The 22451-nt window shown below is 42.3% G+C and overlaps 1 protein-coding gene across 6 annotated transcripts in view; it reads right to left on the reverse strand.

Moving 5' to 3' along the window:
• Positions 1 to 22451, reverse strand: part of Cdc50 (cell cycle control protein 50A) — a 150575-nt gene that overhangs the window by 45694 nt on the left and 82430 nt on the right. For all 6 annotated transcript variants that reach the window (XR_012965963.1, XR_012965962.1, XM_076178085.1 and 3 more), the window contains 4 exons: positions 18284 to 18442; positions 9900 to 10086; positions 3193 to 3336; positions 2536 to 2729 (listed from right to left, as the gene is read on the reverse strand). Coding sequence is in view for 4 of the 6 variants with exons in the window: in XM_076178085.1 (XP_076034200.1) it covers positions 2536 to 2729; positions 3193 to 3336; positions 9900 to 10086; positions 18284 to 18442 (684 nt within the window). In the remaining 2 variants the exon portion in view is untranslated. The remainder of the gene's footprint in view (positions 1 to 2535; positions 2730 to 3192; positions 3337 to 9899; positions 10087 to 18283; positions 18443 to 22451) is intronic.

Here is a 22451-nt window from a genome sequence, read left to right on the forward strand (position 1 = left end):
ACTTTTGCCCACATTTATCTTTAGCTTCCTTCTTTCACACACCATCTCAAGCTCTGTCACTAACTTCCTCAATCCCTCCTCTGATCCTATTACATGTGCAGTGTCGTCAGCAAACAACAACTGGCTTATTTCCCACTTTTCTCCATTTTCTTTAACCATCTCCAACCCCTGACCCACTACCCTTGCATTCACCTCTCACACCACCCTATCCATGTATAAGTTGAACAGCCAGGGCAACATAACACATCCCTGACGAAGTCCCACCTTTACCTCAAACCATTCACTCTCTCCATTTCTAATCCTAACACAAGTTCTACTACTCTCATAAAAACTCTTGACTGCTCTTAACAGCTTTCCTCCTATCCCATATATCTGCAGTACCTCCCACAGTGCCTTCCTGTCTACCCTGTCGTAAGCCTTTTCCAGATCCATAAAAGCCCAGAAAACATCCTTACCTTTTCCTATAGCTTTCTCACATATCTGTCTTACCACAAAAATCTGATCTACACAACCCATTACCTGTCCTAAAACCACACTGTTCCTCACAAATTACTCCCTCTGTTCCTTTCCTAACCCTCTCAATCAAGACCCTCCCATAAGACTTCCCAACTACACTCAACAAGCTGATTCCTCTGAAACTACTACACTCACACTTGTCCCCCTTTCCCTTGTAATGCAGAACTATACAGGCACTCTTCCAGTCCTCTGGCACTCTACCCTTTCTTAAACAAACATTGAATAACCTCACCAGCCAGTCCACCAACTGTACCTCCTTTCTTCACACATTCTGCATGGCATCCATCCAGACCAGGTGCCTTACCTGCTCTCATTATCTTAACACCTGCTTTCACTTCATCTTTCCCTATTTCTCCTCCATTTTCCTCACTCATCACTCTCATTTTCTTAGCACTTCCCACTGCAACTACCTCTCCCTCCCTATCCTCCTTCACATTTAGCAACTCCCTAAAATACTCTGCCCACCTTCCTCTTACTACCTTCTTTTCCATTATCATCTCTCCATCTGCATCTTTTACCTTTTCTTCTCTATTTGATTCGCCTCCTCTTCCTCTTTTAATTTCTTTCCAAAACATCTTTTTATTACTTTCAAAATTTTCTGTTATACTCTTACCCCATTTCACATCTGCTCTCCTGTTTCCTTCCTTTATCTTATGCTTAACTTCCCTTCTCTTTACTTTGTACCTCTCATATGATTCCCTTGTCCTAATTTTGAAATCCTAGATAGGAATGATTTATTCAAGTGGGACAATGGAAAAACAAGAGGGCATGAAAAGAAACTCAAAAATAACTATAGAAGAGATCTGGGAAAGAGAGAGAGAAAAAAAAAAAAACTTCCCACATAGAGTACTGGATACCTGGAATAATTTAGATAAAGAAACAGTGTGTGCAAACACTATTCAAGATTTTAAGAGAAAACTTGATGCTGAAAGATACAAAGACGGGTCACCACGAGCGAGCATAGCTCCCTTTCCGTATAATACAACTTGGTAAATATTAACTGTACTGCATGATATATCCACATAAAAACACATTCACATCCAGATCACAAAACTAGCTTTTGAAAACAGACCACTAAACTGGCATCAGCCCCATAGAAAAATCCCTCCCAAGAGAAGCAGGGACCACCACAGAATAGGCCTGACCACAAAATCAAACTGACCTAGATGCAACCACCACAGAAGATATGGAATACCTCATCTTACACTTGATCACGCTAACAAGAGACATCTGGAGCATTGGGCTGATTCCTAGTCTTTAGTATGTTAGATTTACAATTCATTAACTTATTTCTCCCTTTAATCTATATTTTGTTTGATTATATTTTTTCTAAGTTCATTTCATCCACCTCTGCTTTCCACACTCATTTTGCTAATCTTTCTTCACTTATTCTTTCCATGTGTCCAAACCATCCCAATAATTCATCAGCTCCCTTTCTACTCCCACTCTTGACAGGGTCTGTTGAGCTGGGAAAAGAGAAGACAGGGGACAGGTATGACTGGAGAACAGTTGTGTATAGATGATATTTTAATACAACCCAAAGTGATTTCTCCTTGTCTTCTCTATTTCTTGCATGGAGGGACAAGAAGAGAGAAAGGAAAGGGAGAAGAGGAGACATGAGAGGAGACAGAAGTAGAATGGAGAGAGAGCAAGTGAGAGAAATGGAGAGAGAGGGAGAGAGGGAGAGAGGGAGAGTGAGAGAGAGAATGAGAGAGAGAGTGAGAGAGACAGAGAGACAACAAGTCTTAGAAAAAAAGAAACAGAAAGATAAACCAAGAAAAACAGAGAGAAATCCTCTTACAGCAATTATAACAAAGACTGTGACTCCATGCCAGACAAGCAAAGATTCCAGAGCCTCAAAAATATGTTTGCTTTGGTATTGAAACTCCCATGCATTCACTATGAGCTATAACTCAAAACATGGTTTTGTCATCTTTGCCTGTCTGGTATGGAGCACCTCATATAGTCTATCATTACACCACAGGGCTTAAAAAACAAGTACATAAGGATATTTCTTACTTCTGGCAGGCCACTCTTATATCCTGACTTGCTGTGGTCAATGCGCCGATATAACTTGCGGAAGTTTGGGAAGGCAGCCGTGCGCATCCACACAATTAAATCTTCATTCTCATAGCCATTGTTGCTTGGATTATCAGGGTCTAGCTGGTAGACCTCCTTACTCCAGTAGTATGGCTTTGCTGTGTTTGCAAATTCTGCAGAGGGATAGGGGCTATTAATTCTAATAAGAAGAACATTATGTAATGGTATACATTGGAAATGCAAACCAAATGAAACTTTTTGTATTATATTGTGGACAACTGGATATGGAAAGCAAATACTAAATATATGTTTTAATAGCAGAAAACTAACTATATATCCAACTGCAAAATAAGGGTAGAATGGGCTGCAATGGAAGAAGAGATTATAAGATTTGTACAAAAGTGGAGTTAGACATCTTTCACTTGGTACTGTGCATCACAAGATGTTTGTTGACATGCTTAACAAAGTACATCTCTCTTGCAGCAACTGGCCTTGCTCTAAATCAATGTCCTGGTATTGGCTCACTATTCCATTGTTATTGTCTTGAATTCTAACATTCCTACCTTAAAAGTGGGTTGATTTTACTGAGATTATATAATTTGTTTATGATTCCTGGCATAAAATAAATAGACTTACTGAAATCTGGATCTGAATCATTCCAACTTCCTGGGGGATTTTGAAATTTAATTTTTTTGTCTGAAGCCCAAGCAATGTCTGTACCAATCAAATCAACCTTCTCTTGTTCTCCTGTTGGGTTCAATGCATACAACTGCAAGGTATCTGCAAAGAGATAAAACTGGTTCATTCTACATACATACATATACCAAAGGCTTTTTTCCCCCTTACAAGGTAGGTAGCCAAAAAACAAAGGAAGGGAGGTAGCCAAAAAACAAAGGCATAAAAATCATTCCCACCCATTCCATCCCTAATACACTCCACTCCACTCCCCTCCACCCTCTACACTCCCTCTTATCTTGGCACCATCTGGATGACAGGCCATCCCAGCATCCTGTCCACTGACCTGGGTCAGAGGCAGTAACTCAAGCCACAGCATATCCACAGCAATGCCACTTCATTAAATCGGCGACCCCACCCTCTCCGTCCCCTCATGCAGAAAAGGAGAAGACGGGGATAAATCCCTTCGGGCTGCATCAAATTTTTCTCATACATACTACCTAGCCCCCCAATTCCCTCATCCATTCCACCTCATGCATCACAACATCATCCATATACAACCATTTTCCATTCACCCCTGTCTTTTGTCCTCTCCCGTCCTTGCTCAACAGACATTCCCCTTTTCCCCAAAGCCCCTTTCACCTCATCCTATGTCGCCCCCTCATGTTCACTCCCTCCACATCTGCCTTCCATACCTCTTTTGCTAGTCTTTCTTCACTCATTCTTTCCATGTGTCCAAACCATCCTAATACTCTTTCATCCACTCTATCTACCAACTCCCTTACCACACCTGTTCTCCTCCTCACCTCCTCATTTCTCACTCTATCCAGCCTAGTAACCCCAATCATACTTCTCAGACATTTCATCTCAAACACATTCAAACTCCTTCTCTCTTCCTCTCTTCTGTTCCATGTTTCTGCCCCATACAGTGCTGTTGGCACAATTACTCTTTCATATAATTTCCTCATAGCATCCATTCTCAAATGTCTATTTCTCATTACACTTTTTAATCCACCAAGGCATTTACTCACTTCTCTCATTCTACATTCTACCTCCACCTCCATTCCTCTCTTTCCTGCCACATTCACACCCAAGTATCTAAAACTATCCACTTCCTCCAGTCTCTCTCCCTTAATGCTCACTTCCAGTCTGCTTCCACTCTCACCCCTTGTACATCTCATCACCTTACTTTTACCCACATTTATCTTCTACTTTCTTCTTTCACACACTCCCAAACTCTGTCACTAACTTCCTCAATCCCTCCCCTAATCCTGCTACAAGCACAGTGTCATCCGCTAACAACAGCTGGCTCACCTTCCACTTTTCTCCATTTTCTTCAACAATCTCCAATCCCTGACCCACCACCCTTGAATTTACCTCTCACACCACCCCATCCATGTATAAGTTGAACAGCCAGGGCGACATAACACATCCCTCACAAAGTCCCACCTTTACCTCAAGCCACTCACTCTCTCCATTTCTAATCCTGACACATGCTCTACTACTCTCATAAAAACTCCTGACAGCTCCTAAAAGCTTTCCTCCTATCCTGTATATCTGCAAAACCTCCCACAGTGCCTTCCTGTCTACCCTGTCATAAGCCTTTTCCAGATCCATAAAAGCCCAAAAAACATCCTTACCTTTTCCTATAGCTTTCTCACATATCTGTCTTACCACAAAAATCTGATCTACACAACCTCTACCTGTCCTAAATCCACACTGTTCCTCACCAATTACGCCCTCTTTTCCTCTCCTAATCCTCTCAATCAAGATCCTCCCATAAGCCTTCCCATAAGCCTTCATTAACAAGCTAATCCCTCTGAAACTACTGCACTCACACTTATCCCCTTTTCCCTTATAGAGTGGAACTATACAGGCACTCCTCCAGTCCTCCGGCACTCTACCCTCTCTTAAAAAAAAATTGTATAACCTCACCAGCCAGTCCACCATCACTGTACCTCCTTTTTTTAGATATTCTGCATGGCATCCATCCAGACCAGGTGCCTTACCGCTCTCATCATCTTAACAACTGCCTTCACTTCATCCTTCCTTATTTCTCCTCCATTTTCTTTACTCATCATGGTCATTTTCTTTGCACTTCCCATTGCAACTACCTTTCCCTCCCTATCCTCCTTCACATTTCGCAACTCCCCAAAAATACTCTGCCCATCTTCCTCTTACTGCCTTCTCTTCCATTGTGATCTCTCCATCTGCACCTTTTAACGTTTCCTGTACTTGATTCGCCTCCTCTTCCTCTTTTAATTTCTTTCCAAAACATCTTCTTATTACTTTCAAAATTTTCTGTCATACTTTTACCCCATTTCACATCTGCTTTCCTCTTTGCCTCATTTACCTTGTGCTTTACTTCTCTTTTCTTTGTACCTCTCATATGATTCCCTCGTCCTATTTTGTATCCAATCTGTGAAAGCTTGCTTCTTCTCTTCTACAACCTTCTTTGTTTCTTCATCCCACCACTCACTACCCTTCCTTCTATTACCTCCCATCCTTCTTGTTCCACACACCATCTTTGCACACTTTGTGACTCCCTCCTTGAACCATCCCCATTCCTCCTCCACTCCTAGTTCTACTCTAGCCTTCACTCCCTCCAACTCCTCTCTCAGCTTCTTTTTGTACTCCTTCTCCTTCTCATTTAAAGAGTTCACTCTAAGCACCTCCCTACCTTTTGTCCTTTTCCTCTTTCTCCATCTTCCACTCTCAACTTACCTTCCACCAAAAAATGATCTGATATTCCTCCACTCTCTCCCCTTAGAACATGTACATCTTTAACTTTTCCTATTATTAGGTAAATGTGTAGTGGAGTGGAAGGAGGTTTCTTCAAGGTTAATGTGGATGAAGGTACATACATACATACATATACCAAGGCTTTTTCCCCCTTCCAAGGGAGGTAGCCAAAAAGGGAAAGGCACAAAAACACTCCCACCCATTTCATCCCTAAATACACTCCACACCCCTCCCACCCTTCCTCTCATCTGAGCCCTCCTGGATGACTGGTCATCCCTGCACCCTGCCCACCGCCCTGGGTCAGAAGCAGTGTCGCAAGACACAGTACATCCACAGCGAGGCCGCTTCATTTAATCTGCGACCCCCCCTCTCTGTCCCCCTTTACATATAAGGCGAGGACGGGGAGAAATCCCTTCGGGCTGCGTCAAAATTTACTCACACATACTACCCCACCCCCCACTTCCCCGCCCATTCCTCCTCATGCAGTCACAACATCATCCATATACAACCATTCTCCACTCACCTCTGTCTTCCGTCCTCTCCCTTCCTCAACAGACATTCCCCTCTTCCCCAAAGCCCCCTTCACCCCATCCATCCACCTCATCCTAGGACGTCCCCTCATGTTCACTCCCTCCACATCTGCCTTCCATACCTCTTTTACTAGTCTCTCTTCACTCATTCTTTCCATGTGTCCAAACCATCCTAATATTCTTTCATCAACCCTATCTCCCAAATCCTTTTTCACCCCTATTCTCCTCCTCACCTCCTCATTTCTCACTCTATCTAGCCTAGTAACCCCCACCATACTTCTCAGACACCTCATCTCAAACACATTCAAACTCCTTCTCTCTTCTTCTCTTATGTTCCACGTTTCTGCCCCATACAGTGCTGTTGGCACAATCACTCCTTCATACAGTCTCCTCTTCGCATCCATTCCCAAATGTCTATTCCTCATTACACTCTTTAAACCACCAAGGCATTTACTCGCTTCTCTCAATCTACATTCTACCTCCACCTTCACTCCACCTTTTCCTGCTACACTTGCACCCAAGTATCTAAAACTATCCACTTCCTCCAGTCGCTCTCCCTTAATGTTCACTTCCAGTCTACTGCCACTTTCACCCCTTGTACATCTCATCACCTTACTTTTACCCACATTTATCTTTAGCTTTCTTCTATCACATACTCTCCCAAACTCTGCCACCAGCTTCCTCAATCCCTCCTCTGACCCTGCCACAAGCGCAGTGTCGTCCGCAAACAACAGCTGGCTCACCTCCCACTTTTCTCCATTTTCTTTAACCATCTCCAATCCCTGACTCACTACCCTAGCATTCACCTCTCGCACCACCCCATCCATGTATAAGTTGAACAGCCAGGGCGACATAACGCATCCTTGACGAAGTCCCACCTTTACTTCAAACCACTCACTCTCTCCATTTCTAATCCTAACACATGCTCTACTACTCTCATAAAAACTCTTGACAGCTCCCAAAAGCTTTCCTCCTATCCCATAAATCTGCATAACCTCCCACAGTGCCTTTCTGTCTACCCTATCATAAGCCTTTTCCAGATCCATGAAAGCCCAAAAAACATCCTTCCCCTTTCCTATAGCTTTCTCACATATCTGTCTTACCACAAAGATCTGATCTACACAACTTCTACCCGTCCTAAATCCACACTGTTCCTCACCAATTACTCCCTCTGTTCCTCTCCTAATCCTCTCAATTAAGATCCTCCCATAAGCCTTCCCTACTACACTCAACAGGCTAATCCATCTGAAATTACTACATTCACACTTGTCCCCTTTTCCCTTGTAAAGAGGAACTATACAGGCACTACTCCAGTCCTCCGGTACTCTACCCTCTCTCCAGCAAACATTAAATAACCTCACCAACCAGTCCACCATCACTGCACCTCCCTTTTTCAGACATTCTGCATGACATCCATCCAGACCAGGTGCCTTACCTGCTTTCATCATCTTTACAGCTGCCTTCACCTCATCCTTCCTTATTTCTCCTCCATTCTCCTCACTCATCACTCTCATTTTCTTCGCATTTCCCACTACAGCTATCTTTCCTTCCCTATCCTCCTTCACATTCAGCAACTCCCTAAAATATTCTGCCCATCTTCCCCTCACTGCCATCTCTTCCATTATCAACTCTCCATCTGTACCTTTTACCTTTTCTTCCCTACTTGATTCGCCTCCTCTTCCTCTCTTAATTTCTTTCCAAAACATCTTTTTATTACTTTCAATATTTTCTGTCATACTCCTACCCCATTTCACATCTGCTCTCCTCTTTGCCTCTTTTACCTTTTGCTTTACTTCTCTTTTCTTTTCTTTGTACGTCTCATATGACTCCCCTGTCCTCTTTTGTAACCAATCTGTGAATGCTCGCTTCTTCTCTTCTACAGCCTTCTTTGTTTCCTCATCCCACCATTCACTACCCTTTCTTCTATTTCCCCCTGTCCTTCTTGTTCCACACACCATCCTTGCATGGATGAAGGTAAAACTGGGAAAGGAGATGTGGGTTTTTGTAAGTGCATATGGAGCAGGTAGTGAGAAGAGTGTAGAAGAAAGGGAGGCTTTCTGGATAGATTTAAATGTGTGCATAGAGGGATTAGGGAGGAACGTCAATGTAGTAGTATTGGGAGACCTTAATGCTAGGGTAGGAAATGAACCAATTGATGAAGTGGTTGGGAAATGTGGAGTTCCAGGAAAGAATCATAATTGGGAGTTGATGGTGGAGATGTGTCTAGAAAGAGAGTTGATGATACCAAATACAGTGTTTCAGAAGAAAGTCAAGCATAAGTACACATGGGAGAGGGTGGTGGATGGAAGGGTGGTAGAGCATTAATAGACTATGTAGTGGTAGGTTCATTTTACCTGTGTAAGATATTTGTCGGGACCAATGACAGGTACCTTCCTAAATGTGGTGGTCCTGCAAGATGAACAGCCAAGTTTCATTTTCAAAACCTGCCAACTCCCTCATCTCTATCAAGAAGGGCAGCTAAGATGAGTGGAAAACAAATGGGTGGGGGATGGAAGTGGAATATGTGGGGGTGGGTGCATACCTTAGCTGGCTATTTTCCTTATGAGTAAGAGGCCCTTGGTATATAGATAGACATAGAAACTTTCCCACACTGATAAAATATAGACAGCAGTCCAATGTTTCTTCCCAGAGAGATTTGGGGACAGTTCAGAAGACCACTGCCAGCCACTGTGGGGCTGCAGGTTTTCTATTTTGAGAAACTTGAAGCAACAATTGATTGATTGATCTCTTGCACAGGTATGACACTTCTGGCCTCACAAAATCCACCCACTGCCACTAGGTTGGCCTATGTGTCACACATTTTAGTGAAGATTTTTGTGGAATTATCTTGGTTGTGAGAGTGTGGGGCAGTATGAGATAACATGCTCTGTGTCTTCTGTCTATTCAGTTAAGGATCTCTTTAGCAAAGGTCCTCAGACTGTTATCAATGTTATATTAGTGTGAGACTATTTCTATGTCACCTGTTGAAAATGGTAGGGAGAGGTAAGCAGTCACTAAAAATTTGCTCTCCATATACAAAAAAGTTTAAGAAATACAGCTGAAGTTCATAGAGTAAGATCTTGGGCCCAGTCTAGAGACTGTCCACCCCTCAAAGCTTCTCTTGATGGAGGCGAGGGCTGACAGGTTATGAAAATGGGTAGCTTCACTGTCCATCTTGAAGGACCACCACATGCAGGTACCAGTCATTGTTCCCTCTACATGAATAAAATTGTCTGTTATAACAGTAACTATATATTTATCAAAGCTTGCAACACTCTACTATAACATGTCTGCATAACCATAGTTAGAATAAAATCATCTCTCATTTCAATAACATCAGTAAACTATATTGGGGCCGAATGAAAAATAAAAAGTGCTATAGGATGAAAAACCTACCATTCCACATGGAGTTAGCAATTGCTCCGCAAGGTGCATAAAACTTCCCATCTGCATTCTTGTCAAAGGGACTACAATCAGTAGAGGGGGTAGTCATTTTTAATCCAAGCAGCTGTTTGTCATCTCGTGACTTGACATAGCGCCGATGGTTCTGGTAGAAGTTGTCTAATCCATAATACATGTACACCTGGTAAAGAAGCATATGTCTGTATAATTTGCATGTATATTACAAGTGGAGGGATGAGATGGATGGATGGATGGGATAAAAGAGGCACTGGGAAAGAGGAAGGAAGGGAAAAGACAAAAGATAGGGGTGAGTGGAGAATAGTTGTGTATGGATGATGCTGTGATGCATGGAATGGAGTGGGTAGGGGATGTGGGGGTGAGGGAGTATGTATTTACCTAGTTGTATTATACGGGAAGGGGAGCTATGCTCGTGGTGACCCACAATGACCCGTGAATGTGTGAATGATATTTTGACACAGCCCTAAGGGATTTCTCCCCATCTTCTCTTTTTCTGTATGAGGGGACAGAGAGGGAGGTCACCAGTTAAATGAAGTGGCCTTGCTGTGGATGTGCTGTGTCTTGCTGTATTGCTTCTGACCCAAGGAATTGGGGCAAGATGAAGGGATGACCTGTCATCCAGTCGGAGCCAAGAAAAGGAGGGAGGGGTGGTGAATGGGAGTGGATTATGTGGGGATGAAATGGGTGGGAGTGGATTTATGCATTTGAATTTGACTACCTCCCTTGGTATATGTGTGTATGTATGTATGTTACACCCACACATACAAGCACCAAACTACTGAGAAATCTTGACATCTGGGAAAAGGTCTGGAGATGTGAAAAAGAAGATAAAATGGGAAGCAATTTGATGCCAGTTGTTAAAAATGACAAATGTAAAATGAAGTGATATTGAGCAGAGGTAAAACTGGTAATATTTAAATCCAAGAATTAAGACAGAGCTATATAAAAGTGACTTCATGGTATAGCATGACTTCCTCAACCCAAGACATAGAATGATGAAAAATACCAAGTATTTCTGTCAGAATCAGAAAGAAGACAAGGAAAACCAGCAAACAAAACAGATGGAAAAAGTGATAATGGCAAAATGTTGAGCTGTAATTATCATAAAAAATTCAAAATTAAATCCTTACCACAATCATGTACCAGATGGTGCAACTCAAGGTAAAATATCACCAAAACAGCAATGTGACATCATTAACAAACATTTCTCCATAACAAGTTTCAAGCCCATAATACCATAAAATAGGAAAATAATTAAAGAAACATAGAAAATCAAACCTGACACTGTAGCCAGCCCCCTTTCATAAAGATACAGACGAGGCCATGAAGAAATTTAAAAACCCCAAGGCTGAAGGCCCAGACAAGTTCTCAATCATCCACCATAAACATTTTGGCTAAAAAGCCATACAAGCCTCAATTGATAATTTAAACTACTGGTTACACAATAAAATCCCAAATATCTTAAAAAAGAGCACACATAAACACAATCTTGAAATTAAACTACCTGAAAATCCTGTACCATACAGACCAATCTCATTACTATCCAGTATATCCCCCCATATCAGACAAAAATCACACTTGCCAGCCAAGACACGCACCCAAACACTATCCTAAAAGATCACTGGGACAGACATACATAACAAGAAGTGGTTCACCAACTTTATAGCAGAAAGACCGTACAGAGTAACCCAAGATAACCCAATCTCAGTTACAGAAAGCCTATATAAAAATGTAATGAGAGTCTCTCATAGTGCTCTTTCACTATTACTGTTCAACTCCAGAATCAGAACTGAATACCAATTTTCTCTCGTATGTTGATGACCTGACAATAATAAACTAACACAGTAAATACAAAATAACAGCACAGAACACCCAATCATACTTGAACAAACTGGAACATTGGTTTAAAAGTAACAAAATGGAAACTTTACCCCTGAAATCAACAGTTATGTTACACCAGACAGCCATGAATCACAAAATCACCCTATAGTAAAATTAAGTTGCCAAATCCTTCCATTGGAATAACAACAACAACTTAGATTCGAAGCCTTCCATTTGATTCTCATATGACTTTCAGACCACATATCATACACCTGACAGCAAAAATCAACAAGAAAACAAACCATTATAAGCACCGACTTTGGACAACAGAAAGAAACCCTGATAGCCATCTACAAGCATTTAATAAGAACCACCCTCAACCATGAATCATTGTAAGGATGTCATTTAATCGATTTTAGTACTTTCTGATGTTTTGCCAGGTCTGGGGGTTAAATAAACTGACAGCATGTGTGCGGTATTTGGGCGGAATTGTGCTGTGTTTGGCGCTTGTGGCAGGATCGGAGGAGGGATTGAGGAAGCTAGTCACAGAGTTTGGGAGTGTGTGTGATAGAAGCTGAAGATAAATGTGGGCAAAAGTAAGGTGATGAGATGTACAAGGGGTGAAAGTGGCAGTAATCTGGAAGTGAGCATTAAGGGAGAGCAACTGGAGGAAGTGGATAGTTTTAGATATTTGGGTGCAAATGTGGCAGGAAAGGGTGGAGTGAAGGTGGAGGTAGAATGTAGATTGAGAGAAGCGAGTAAATGCCTTGGTGGTTTAAAAAGTGTAATGAGGAATAGGAATCTGGGAATGGATGCGAAGAGGAGACTGTATGAAGGAGTGATTGTGCCAACAGCACTGTATGGAGCAGAAACATGGAACATGAGAGAGGAAGAGAGAAGGAACTTGAATGTGTTTGAGATGAAGTGTCTGAGAAGTATGATGGGGGTTACTAGGCTAGATAGAGTGAGAAATGAGGAAGTGAGGAGGAGAACGGGGGTGGAAAGGGAGCTGGGAGATAGGGTGGATGAAAGAGTATTAGGATGGTTTGGACACATGGAAAGAATGAGTGAAGAAAGACTAGTAAAGGAGGTATGGAAGGCAGATGTGGAGGGAGTGAACATGAGGGGACGTCCTAGGATGAGATGGATGGATGGGGTGAAGGGGGCTTTGGGGAAGAGGGGAATGTCAGTTGAGGAAGGACGGGAGAGGACAGAAGACAGGGGTGAATGGAGAATGGTTGTATATGGAAAATGTTGTGATGCATGAGGTGGATTGGACGGGGGAATGGGGGTGAGGTAGTGTGTGTGAGCAAAAATTTTGACGCAGCCCGAAGGGATTTCTCCCCGTCCTCTCCTTTATAGGGGGGACGGAGAGGGGGGGTCGCCGATTTAATGAAGCGGCCTTGCTGTGGATGTGCTGTGTCCTGCGACACTGCTTCTGACCCAGGGCAGTGGACAGGGTTCAGGGATGACCCGTCATCTAGGAGGTGCTAAGATGGGAGGGAGGGTGGAGGGGTGTGGTGTGTTTTTGGGGATGAAATGGGTGGGAATGTTTTTGTGCCTTGTCCTTTTTGGCTACCCCCCTGGTAAGGGGGAAAAAAGCCTTGGTATATGTATGATATGTATGTATCTGTTTTGTGCTGCGCGTGTTGTAGGGTTGCCAGGGTTGTGTCTCAGTTGCACTGAAAAGGGATAGAAAGGAGATATACCACGTTCGTTGGCCGTTTAACATACCTGTATTGTCACCTATATGATTGTTTTGTGTTGTTGAAGCAATCAAGTTGAAGCAATCAATCAAGAAATATAATTTGCAAACAGTAAGTATTCAGGAATACCACAGGCTTTATAGATATCGTTAATGTAAATCAAAAACAAAATAGGACCTAGAATACTACCTTGAGGTACCCCCATACTTACACCCATTAATCTCGATTTAACACCGTTAAATAAGACAACTTGATTACGATTAGATAAATATGACTGAAACATCTGAAGTTCAAAGTCTCTTATTCCGTACTCAGCCATTTTTATCAATAGAATACTATGATCAACTGTGTCAATAGCCTTTTTATTGTCTAGAAAAACTGCGGCACATATTTTTTATTAGATAGTCGAGTTGCAATATATTCTTGTAAGAGAGCAACAGGCATATATGTTGAGTGGTTTTCACGGAATCCAAATTGATTATCAAAAATGATCCCATGGTACTCGAGGCAATCTACCAATTGCTCAAGAATAACGGTTTCAAGTACTTTAGACAATACCGGAAGGATCGAAATCGGACGAAAATTTGATATCCTTGATGTGGGCCCATCTTTATGGATCAGGTGTACTACAGCAATTTTTAGGACATTAGGAAAACAACTCTGTTGAAAGCACAAAGTGATTAAATGCTTGAGTAAATGAATAATTTTGGGAGCAGCAAGTTTAAGGATCTTTGTATTAAAGCAATCATAGCCATTGGACTTATTTCTAAGATTATTTATAATACGCAAAATATCGTGAGTTGATGGTTTTATTAGACTAAATTGTGATGAGACTGGAGTTATATATTGAAGTGGGTTTCCTGGGTCATTTGGCAGCTTATCAGCCAATAAACTACCAATTGAACAGAAAAAGTTATTAAACATGTCAGCGATCTCATGGTTGTCAGTTACCTGCCTGTTATTGTGAATAAACAAATTGGGAGTATTATTACTTCTCTTTTTATTAATTACTTCAAGAAGTATTGACCAGAGTTTCTTCAGAACCGATGAATTTTCTTCAAGTTTTTTGAGATAGTATTGCTTGCGAGCCGATTTAATTGATGAATTGAGAACATTACAATATCTGATAAAATTGTGTTTATTAAGTTCAGAGTTGCACTTAATGTATTTTTTATCAAGTTTATTTTTTAAATTGATGCATTTCAATAAGTTATTTGTTATCCAAGGTTTGATTGGTATCTTTCTTCTTGATGTTATTTTAGTCGTTAATTTAGTAATTTCTTCATTAAATGTAGTTATCAAACAATTGGCGAAATCATTGTGGTGACAAGTATAATGCACAGTTGCAGTTAACCGTTGAGGTGTAAACATCTACTCGAGTAAGCAGGTAAACTATTACTTATTCGTTTATAATATCTCTTGCAATTGTTTAATTACCCAAAGGGAAATTGAATAGTGGAACATCTTTCTATAAAAGAAAATTATACTTTAACTTGATATCGAGATTCCCATGTATTTTCCCAAATGATATTTAATTTAATCTAGCAGTTCTCCACAATGTTCTTCCATTTCCTTCTATAATTTTTACCAGAGACCTTACTTGAGATTATGTTTGTGGCAGAATTCTTCTATGAAAATAAGCCTGTGTCAGATATTTGTTTTTTGCCCCTGCCAGGCTGGCTGGTCCAGTGAAATGAAGCGAGCAGGGGAATCCGCCAAGATCACTGCATTTTTCAAGAGAGGACCTGAATGTGTGCAGATGGATAATGCCACCACAGAGGCAAGTGTTCCGGAGGAAGCCAAGACTGCCGAGGTCCCCCACTCGTCACGTGAAGACGGCACAGTTGCAGTGGCAGCTTCTCAAGAGCCTCGACTTGACATTGCTGATTTCGTGGGGAAGAAGGGAACAGATGCAGAGAAGGTGGTCATCATCCACCAGAAAGTCCCAATTATCGAGGCTCTTCCATTCAGCTATGAAGGCGGTCAAAAGAGGCGGTTCCAGCCTACCTGGTGCTCGACATACCCGTGCCTCAAATATTCAGTTTTGAAGAACGGAGGATACTGCGTGGCTTGTGTGCTTTTCGCCAGTGACACAGCCGGGACTGGAGGCCAGACTAGGCTCGGAGCCCTCGTTTTGGAGCCTATGTCCAAGTACAAGAAGGCCCTAGAGGTTTTGGCAAACCACAACCAGCATAGCTACCATGCCGCTGCCATGACCCGTATGGAGGCCTTTCTCAACACCGTGCGTGACCCGTCGAGGGCCATCGACGCAATTATTGCCACAACGAGGCAGGAACGAGTTGGAAAAAACAGTCTTTTACTCGTTCCGGTAATCGAGAGCATTCTTTTTTGTGGTCGCAACATGGTCTCCCTCAGAGGACACCGTGACGATGGCCCTTTCTGATTGGTCTCGCCGTCCCTGAGTCTGTGCTAGCTCACACTGTGGAGCCGAGCCGAGCCCTGCAGTCCCCTATGGTTGATCTAGTCTCAGCGTACGCTACGATTGGTGATGTGGTGACGCATCTAAACAAGACCCGGGAAGGTGCACTGACCAGCTTCCAGGACATCTTCAAGAAGGCAGAGGGGCTCCTCCATGAGATCGGTTCATCACACGACACCATTCCTGTACCTCGAGTTTGCAAGCGCCAAACGCAGCGAGCGAATTTACCCTTCCAGACAGCTGAGGAGTATTACCGAAGATCTGTATATGTCCCATTCCTCGACCATGTATTGACTGAGCTGCAGACCCGGTTCGGGAATGATAATATTCCTGTTGGCTTCAAGATCAAGAATCTGCTCAGCAGCGCTGACGGAGATGTTGCTGCTGTACTGGAAGCGGCAAAGGTTTATGAGGCTGACATCGAGACCTTGAGCCTCGTGAAGGCAGAAGCAGAGCGCTGGTATTCAACAACAATGAAGTTCGAATCCATTGGAGATGCCCTTGCCCATGCCCAGACCCGAATGTATCCGAACCTGGCCAAGTTCCTCCGAGTTTTGATCACGCCCCCAGTCTCGAACGCAGAGGCCGAGCATTTATTTTCAACCCTGAAGCGACTGAAGACCTACCTAAGGAATACTATGGGTCAAGATCGCCTCAACGGACTGGCGCTACTCAGCGTTCACAATGAAATCAATATTGAAATAGACAGTGTAATCAATGTATTTGCCACCCCACCCCCAAAAAAAAAAAAAAAAAAAAAAAAAAAAAGGAGGTTGATGTTCGTGTGAGATCCCATGAACAATGCTGTGTGTTATTAATGTAATTTAGATACTTTTATTAACAGGTTCAGAAGTTCACACACGTTTTTGTTTGTATTTCTGTTTTTAAAGCTACTTTTATTTTTTATTACTTCCATGATTCCATGTGCACTAACACTACACACGGATCCTGCAATAATTTCTCTCTATGCGAGAGTATATGCGTGCCAGTGCCTTATCACTGACTAGCACAAGCATGTAACAATATAAAACGAATATACATTCTATTATATATGTCTAAAATACAGAAAAATCTGAAAAACATGATAAAGTTAAGTATACCTCAGACTTCTGATACATCAGACTACTCAGAGGAAGGAATTCATGTTAGCCCCCCCCCCCCCAAATTATTATCCTGGACCCGCCACTGCCCTCAATTATGCCTCTACTGCATGATTTCCAGAAATCAGCAAGACAAACACAAACAATTTACTTCAAGGAATGGAGCACTGAGAATAACAAGAGCAATCAAAACCACCCCAATTGGACATCAGCATACTGAAGCCAAAATCCTCCCCATAGAACACCACATGACAGTGACAGGAACACAATTATCAGCCAGAACCCTAAAGACCACACAGCTATCACACAACATTTCACAAGCACCATCTACAAAATGGATTGAGAGAGAGAGAGAGAGAGAGAGATCTACATAAGAAGCATACAACTCAAATATCTGTAACAACCTACCACGTACACACAAAAACACGTATACACTCAGATTACTACACAAGCCCTTCAATACAGACTTCCAAACTCAATACTCCAACAACAACCTCCATACACAAGCCCCACAGAGAAAACCCTCCTATACCTGACAAAAACCACACCAGCATGTCTGCTCACGACACCATCCAGCATTACACCTGCGATGCGGTCACCACCCAGCACTTCTAAGCTACCAGAGGAGGCTGGACGACCGTGTTGTGAACAGCTGCCCAGGATGTAACACTTCACCCCATACCATACAACACATAATGGAAGACTGCATTATACACAATCATGCACGCAAACAACACAACATACACTCTATAAAGGATTTGTGGGAAAACCCAGTCTCGGCTGTGGCCTTCCTTGGGGAGACGGGACTGCTCGGACAGACAGTCTAGGGAACGACAACAACAACAACAACACCAGTACTAACACAGAACAGGCCTAGCCACATACTCAAAATGCCCCAGATACAGCCACCATACAGAGGACACAAATCACTTCATAATACAATACCCTACACGAGCAATCCCTGGACAGCAACACAATATATCTTCCCTGAAGGACTTAGAGCCTGTTGCTAGTTACCTAGGGCTGCAGGTCTTCTGCTAAAGAGACCAAGGGTAACGGATTGATCTGTCAGAGATATATATGTATATATGTACAACACTGAATGGGTCCCAATGACTAGAGATACATTTTTATCAACCACATTGCACTAACACTACACACATTGCACTTTTTTTTTCTTTTTTTTTTAAGAAAAAAGTGAACCATCACACTCATCCTTTTCAATCCTTGGTACTTTAAATGTCTACATACATCTTGTTAGATTATTTTATGAGCACTCTACATAATACTTACATTCTTTGGGAAACTTTCATGCAATTGGAAAGTTATGGTACAGCTGCAGGATTCATTTGGATTAGCATCAATGACATCCTGACACGGTTTTGGACTGGAGTCATCATTTTTGTGGTCTGTGCTGTTGCAATTGGTGTAGTCCACCTGTATCTCCTTGACCTGAAAGAATTTTTCCTATTAGAAAACTATATAGACCAAGAGGCTTCTGGTATGCACCCACCCCTACCCATCCCACTCCTACTTGATTCACTCTCCTCTTAGCTCCTTGTCGATGACTGGTCATCCCTGTTACCCTCCAACTGCCTGGGTCAGAAGAAATGCAGTAAGACACAACATATCCACAGCAGAGCCAGCTGCTTGATTTACACCGACTCTCATTCCTCATTCCCTCATAGAGAAGATGAGGAGAAATCACTTTGGGCCACATCAATTTATAGTCCCTTCACAACCCTTCTCCATTCACATTTATCTCTTGCCTTCTCCCTTCTCTGCTTAACAAACATTCCCCTATTACTCAAGGCCCCCTACACTCCATCCGTCCATCTCATTTTCAGTCTTCCTCTCAAGTTCATTCCATCCACCTCTGACTTCCACACACTTTTTTGATAGTCTTTCCTCACTCATTGTTTCCATGTCCCCAAACTATCCCAGTATTCTTTCATCAGCCCAATCTGCCAGCTCCATTTCCATCCCCACTCTCCCCCTCACCTTATTTCTCACTCTATAAGAAAACTACAAAATTACAAAATGGCATAAGACATTCAACGTAAAGCATGTATAGTAAGTCTGATTACCAAGTGTGCACTTTGTTCATGTAAGCATCATCAAATATCTTTTTGCTATTCTATTACTTCATCATAGTATGACTACCAAGTGAACATTACATTTACGTAAGCATTAATAACTATTTTTTGCCATTCTGCTCCTTCACCAGGGTATATGTATAAGTAATCTTAATTTTTTGACTTGCATTCATGGAGACATTGGGTAATATAAGAACATAAGTATGGAGAAGACTGCAATAGACCATAAAGCCTAAACTAAGCAGTTCCATGTTCCTTTAACATCTGTCATCCCTATCCACAGAGTCACCTAACCTTCTTTTAAAACAACCAATTTTTTAGTGCTCACTACAAGGTTACTAAGTCTATTCCATTCGTTAACCACTCTGTTGGTAAACCAGTTCTTACCTATTTCCTTCATAAATCTAAATTTTTCCAATTTAAATCCATTACTTTGAGTCCTGCCCTGGTGTCTTAATATGATGACCTTGCCTGTATCACCCTTATTAAAATCCTTAACCCATTTCAATACCTCTATATGATCACACCTGCACTTTCTGTCTTTCCACATAGTATAAGTTGAGGTGCCTAAGCCTGTCTTTGTATGGTAAATTTCTAAGCCCTTGTATAATTTTTGTCCTCCTTTGTACTATTTCTAATGAATTAATATCCATTCTATAGGATAGAGACCAAAATTGTACTGTAGAGTCAAGAGTGGGATTATCACTTTATAGAGTTTCATGATTACCTCTGTACTTTAGTTTGTGACCATCCTACCGATAAATCATAATGCCCTGTTAGCCCTAATCCAGGCACTAATGCACTCTTTCCTGGATTTATGGCCAGGATTCACTAACACTCCTAAATCCTTTTTACATTCAGTATTCTTTAATATGGCGTCATCTAAGTTACACCTGTTAGCTGGGTTGTGTAATCATATGTTTAACATAGTGCACTTTGAGATATTGAAGTAAATGTGAAGTTACCATAATTTTTCCATAAATATAAAGGTAAAATTGGGGTGGGAGTAAGCATTCCCAATACTTCATAACTGTGAAGGTCGAGTTTCTACAAAGAGTAGAGGATACATGGAAGCCATGGTAAAACAGAGAAAACAGAGGCAAGGTAATGTATCACATTACATTAAGCTTCTATCAAAGTTCATGATGTCACATACATATTTTTATTTGCACTAAATACTTCTCACATACTCATCTCAGCACAAAAACATGATATATTTACACTTTTCTCCTACACACAATGCTTTTTCCTAATCACTCTTGCTCTCCTTCTAACCCTCTCAATTACCACTTTCATATTTGTCTCCTTTTCCTTTGTACAATATTGCAATACTATACATACATACATATACCAAGGCTTTTTCCCCCCTTTCAAGGGAGGTAGCCAAAAAAGGAAAGGCATAAAAACACTCCCACCCATTTCATCCCTAAATACACTCCACACCCCTCCCACCCTTCCTCTCATCTGAGCACCTCCTGGATGACGGGTCATCCCTGCACCCTGCCCACCGCCCTGGGTCAGAAGCAGTGTCGCAAGACACAGCACATCCACAGCACGGCCGCTTCATTTAATCGGCGACCCCCCCTCTCCGTCCCCCTTTGCATATAAGGCGAGGACGGAGAGAAATCCCTTCGGGCTGCGTCAAAATTTACTCACACATACTACCCCACCCCACCCCCCCGCCCATTCCTCCTCATGCAGTCACAACATCATCCATATACAACCATTCTCCACTCACCTCTGTCTTCCGTCCTCTCCCTTCCTTCCTCAACAGACATTCCCCTCTTCCCCAAAGCCCCCTTCACCCCATCCATCCACCTCATCCTAGGACGTCCCCTCATGTTCACTCCCTCCACATCTGCCTTCCATACCTCTTTTACTAGTCTTTCTTCACTCATTCTTTCCATGTGTCCAAACCATCCTAATATTCTTTCATCAACCCTATCTCCCAAATCCTTTTTCACCCGTTCTCCTCCTCACCTCCTCATTTCTCACTCTATCCAGCCTAGTAACCCCCACCATACTTCTCAGACACCTCATCTCAAACACATTCAAACTCCTTCTCTCTTCTTCTCTTATGTTCCATGTTTCTGCCCCATACAGTGCTGTTGGCACAATCACTCCTTCATACAGTCTCCTCTTCGCATCCATTCCTAAATGTCTATTCCTCATTACACTCTTTAAACCACCAAGGCATTTACTCGCTTCTCTCAATCTAAATTCTACCTCCACCTTCACTCCACCTTTTCCTGCTACACTTGCACCCAAGTATCTAAAACTATCCACTTCCTCCAGTCGCTCTCCCTTAATGTTCACTTCCAGTCTACTGCCACTTTCACCCCTTGTACATCTCATCACCTTACTTTTACCCACATTTATCTTTAGCTTTCTTCTATCACATACTCTCCCAAACTCTGCCACCAGCTTCCTCAATCCCTCCTCTGACCCTGCCACAAGCGCAGTGTCGTCCGCAAACAACAGCTGGCTCACCTCCCACTTTTCTCCATTTTCTTTAACCATCTCCAATCCCTGACTCACTACCCTAGCATTCACCTCTCGCACCACCCCATCCATGTATAAGTTGAACAGCCAGGGCGACATAACGCATCCTTGACGAAGTCCCACCTTTACTTCAAACCACTCACTCTCTCCATTTCTAATCCTAACACATGCTCTACTACTCTCATAAAAACTCTTGACAGCTCCCAAAAGCTTTCCTCCTATCCCATAAATCTGCATAACCTCCCACAGTGCCTTTCTGTCTACCCTATCGTAAGCCTTTTCCAGATCCATAAAAGCCCAAAAAACATCCTTCCCCTTTCCTATAGCTTTCTCACATATCTGTCTTACCACAAAGATCTGATCTACACAACCTCTACCCGTCCTAAATCCACATTGTTCCTCACCAATTACTCCCTCTGTTCCTCTCCTAATCCTCTCAATTAAGATCCTCCCATAAGCCTTCCCTACTACACTCAACAGGCTAATCCCTCTGAAATTACTACATTCACACTTGTCCCCTTTTCCCTTGTAAAGAGGAACTATACAGGCACTTCTCCAGTCCTCCGGTACTCCACCCTCTCTCCAGCAAACATTAAATAACCTCACCAACCAGTCCACCATCACTTAACCTCCCTTTTTCTGACATTCTGCATGGCATCCATCCAGACCAGGTGCCTTACCTGCTTTCATCATCTTTACAACTGCCTTCACCTCATCCTTCCTTATTTCTCCTCCATTCTCCTCACTCATCACTCTCATTTTCTTCGCATTTCCCACTGCAGCTATCTTTCCTTACCTATCCTCCTTCACATTCAGCAACTCCCTAAAATATTCTGCCCATCTTCCCCTCACTGCCATCTCTT

Source organism: Oratosquilla oratoria, chromosome 41 (genome assembly GCF_046742065.1).
Source record: "Oratosquilla oratoria isolate Oo_2021 chromosome 41, ASM4674206v1, whole genome shotgun sequence".
Classification (NCBI taxonomy): domain Eukaryota; kingdom Metazoa; phylum Arthropoda; class Malacostraca; order Stomatopoda; family Squillidae; genus Oratosquilla; species Oratosquilla oratoria.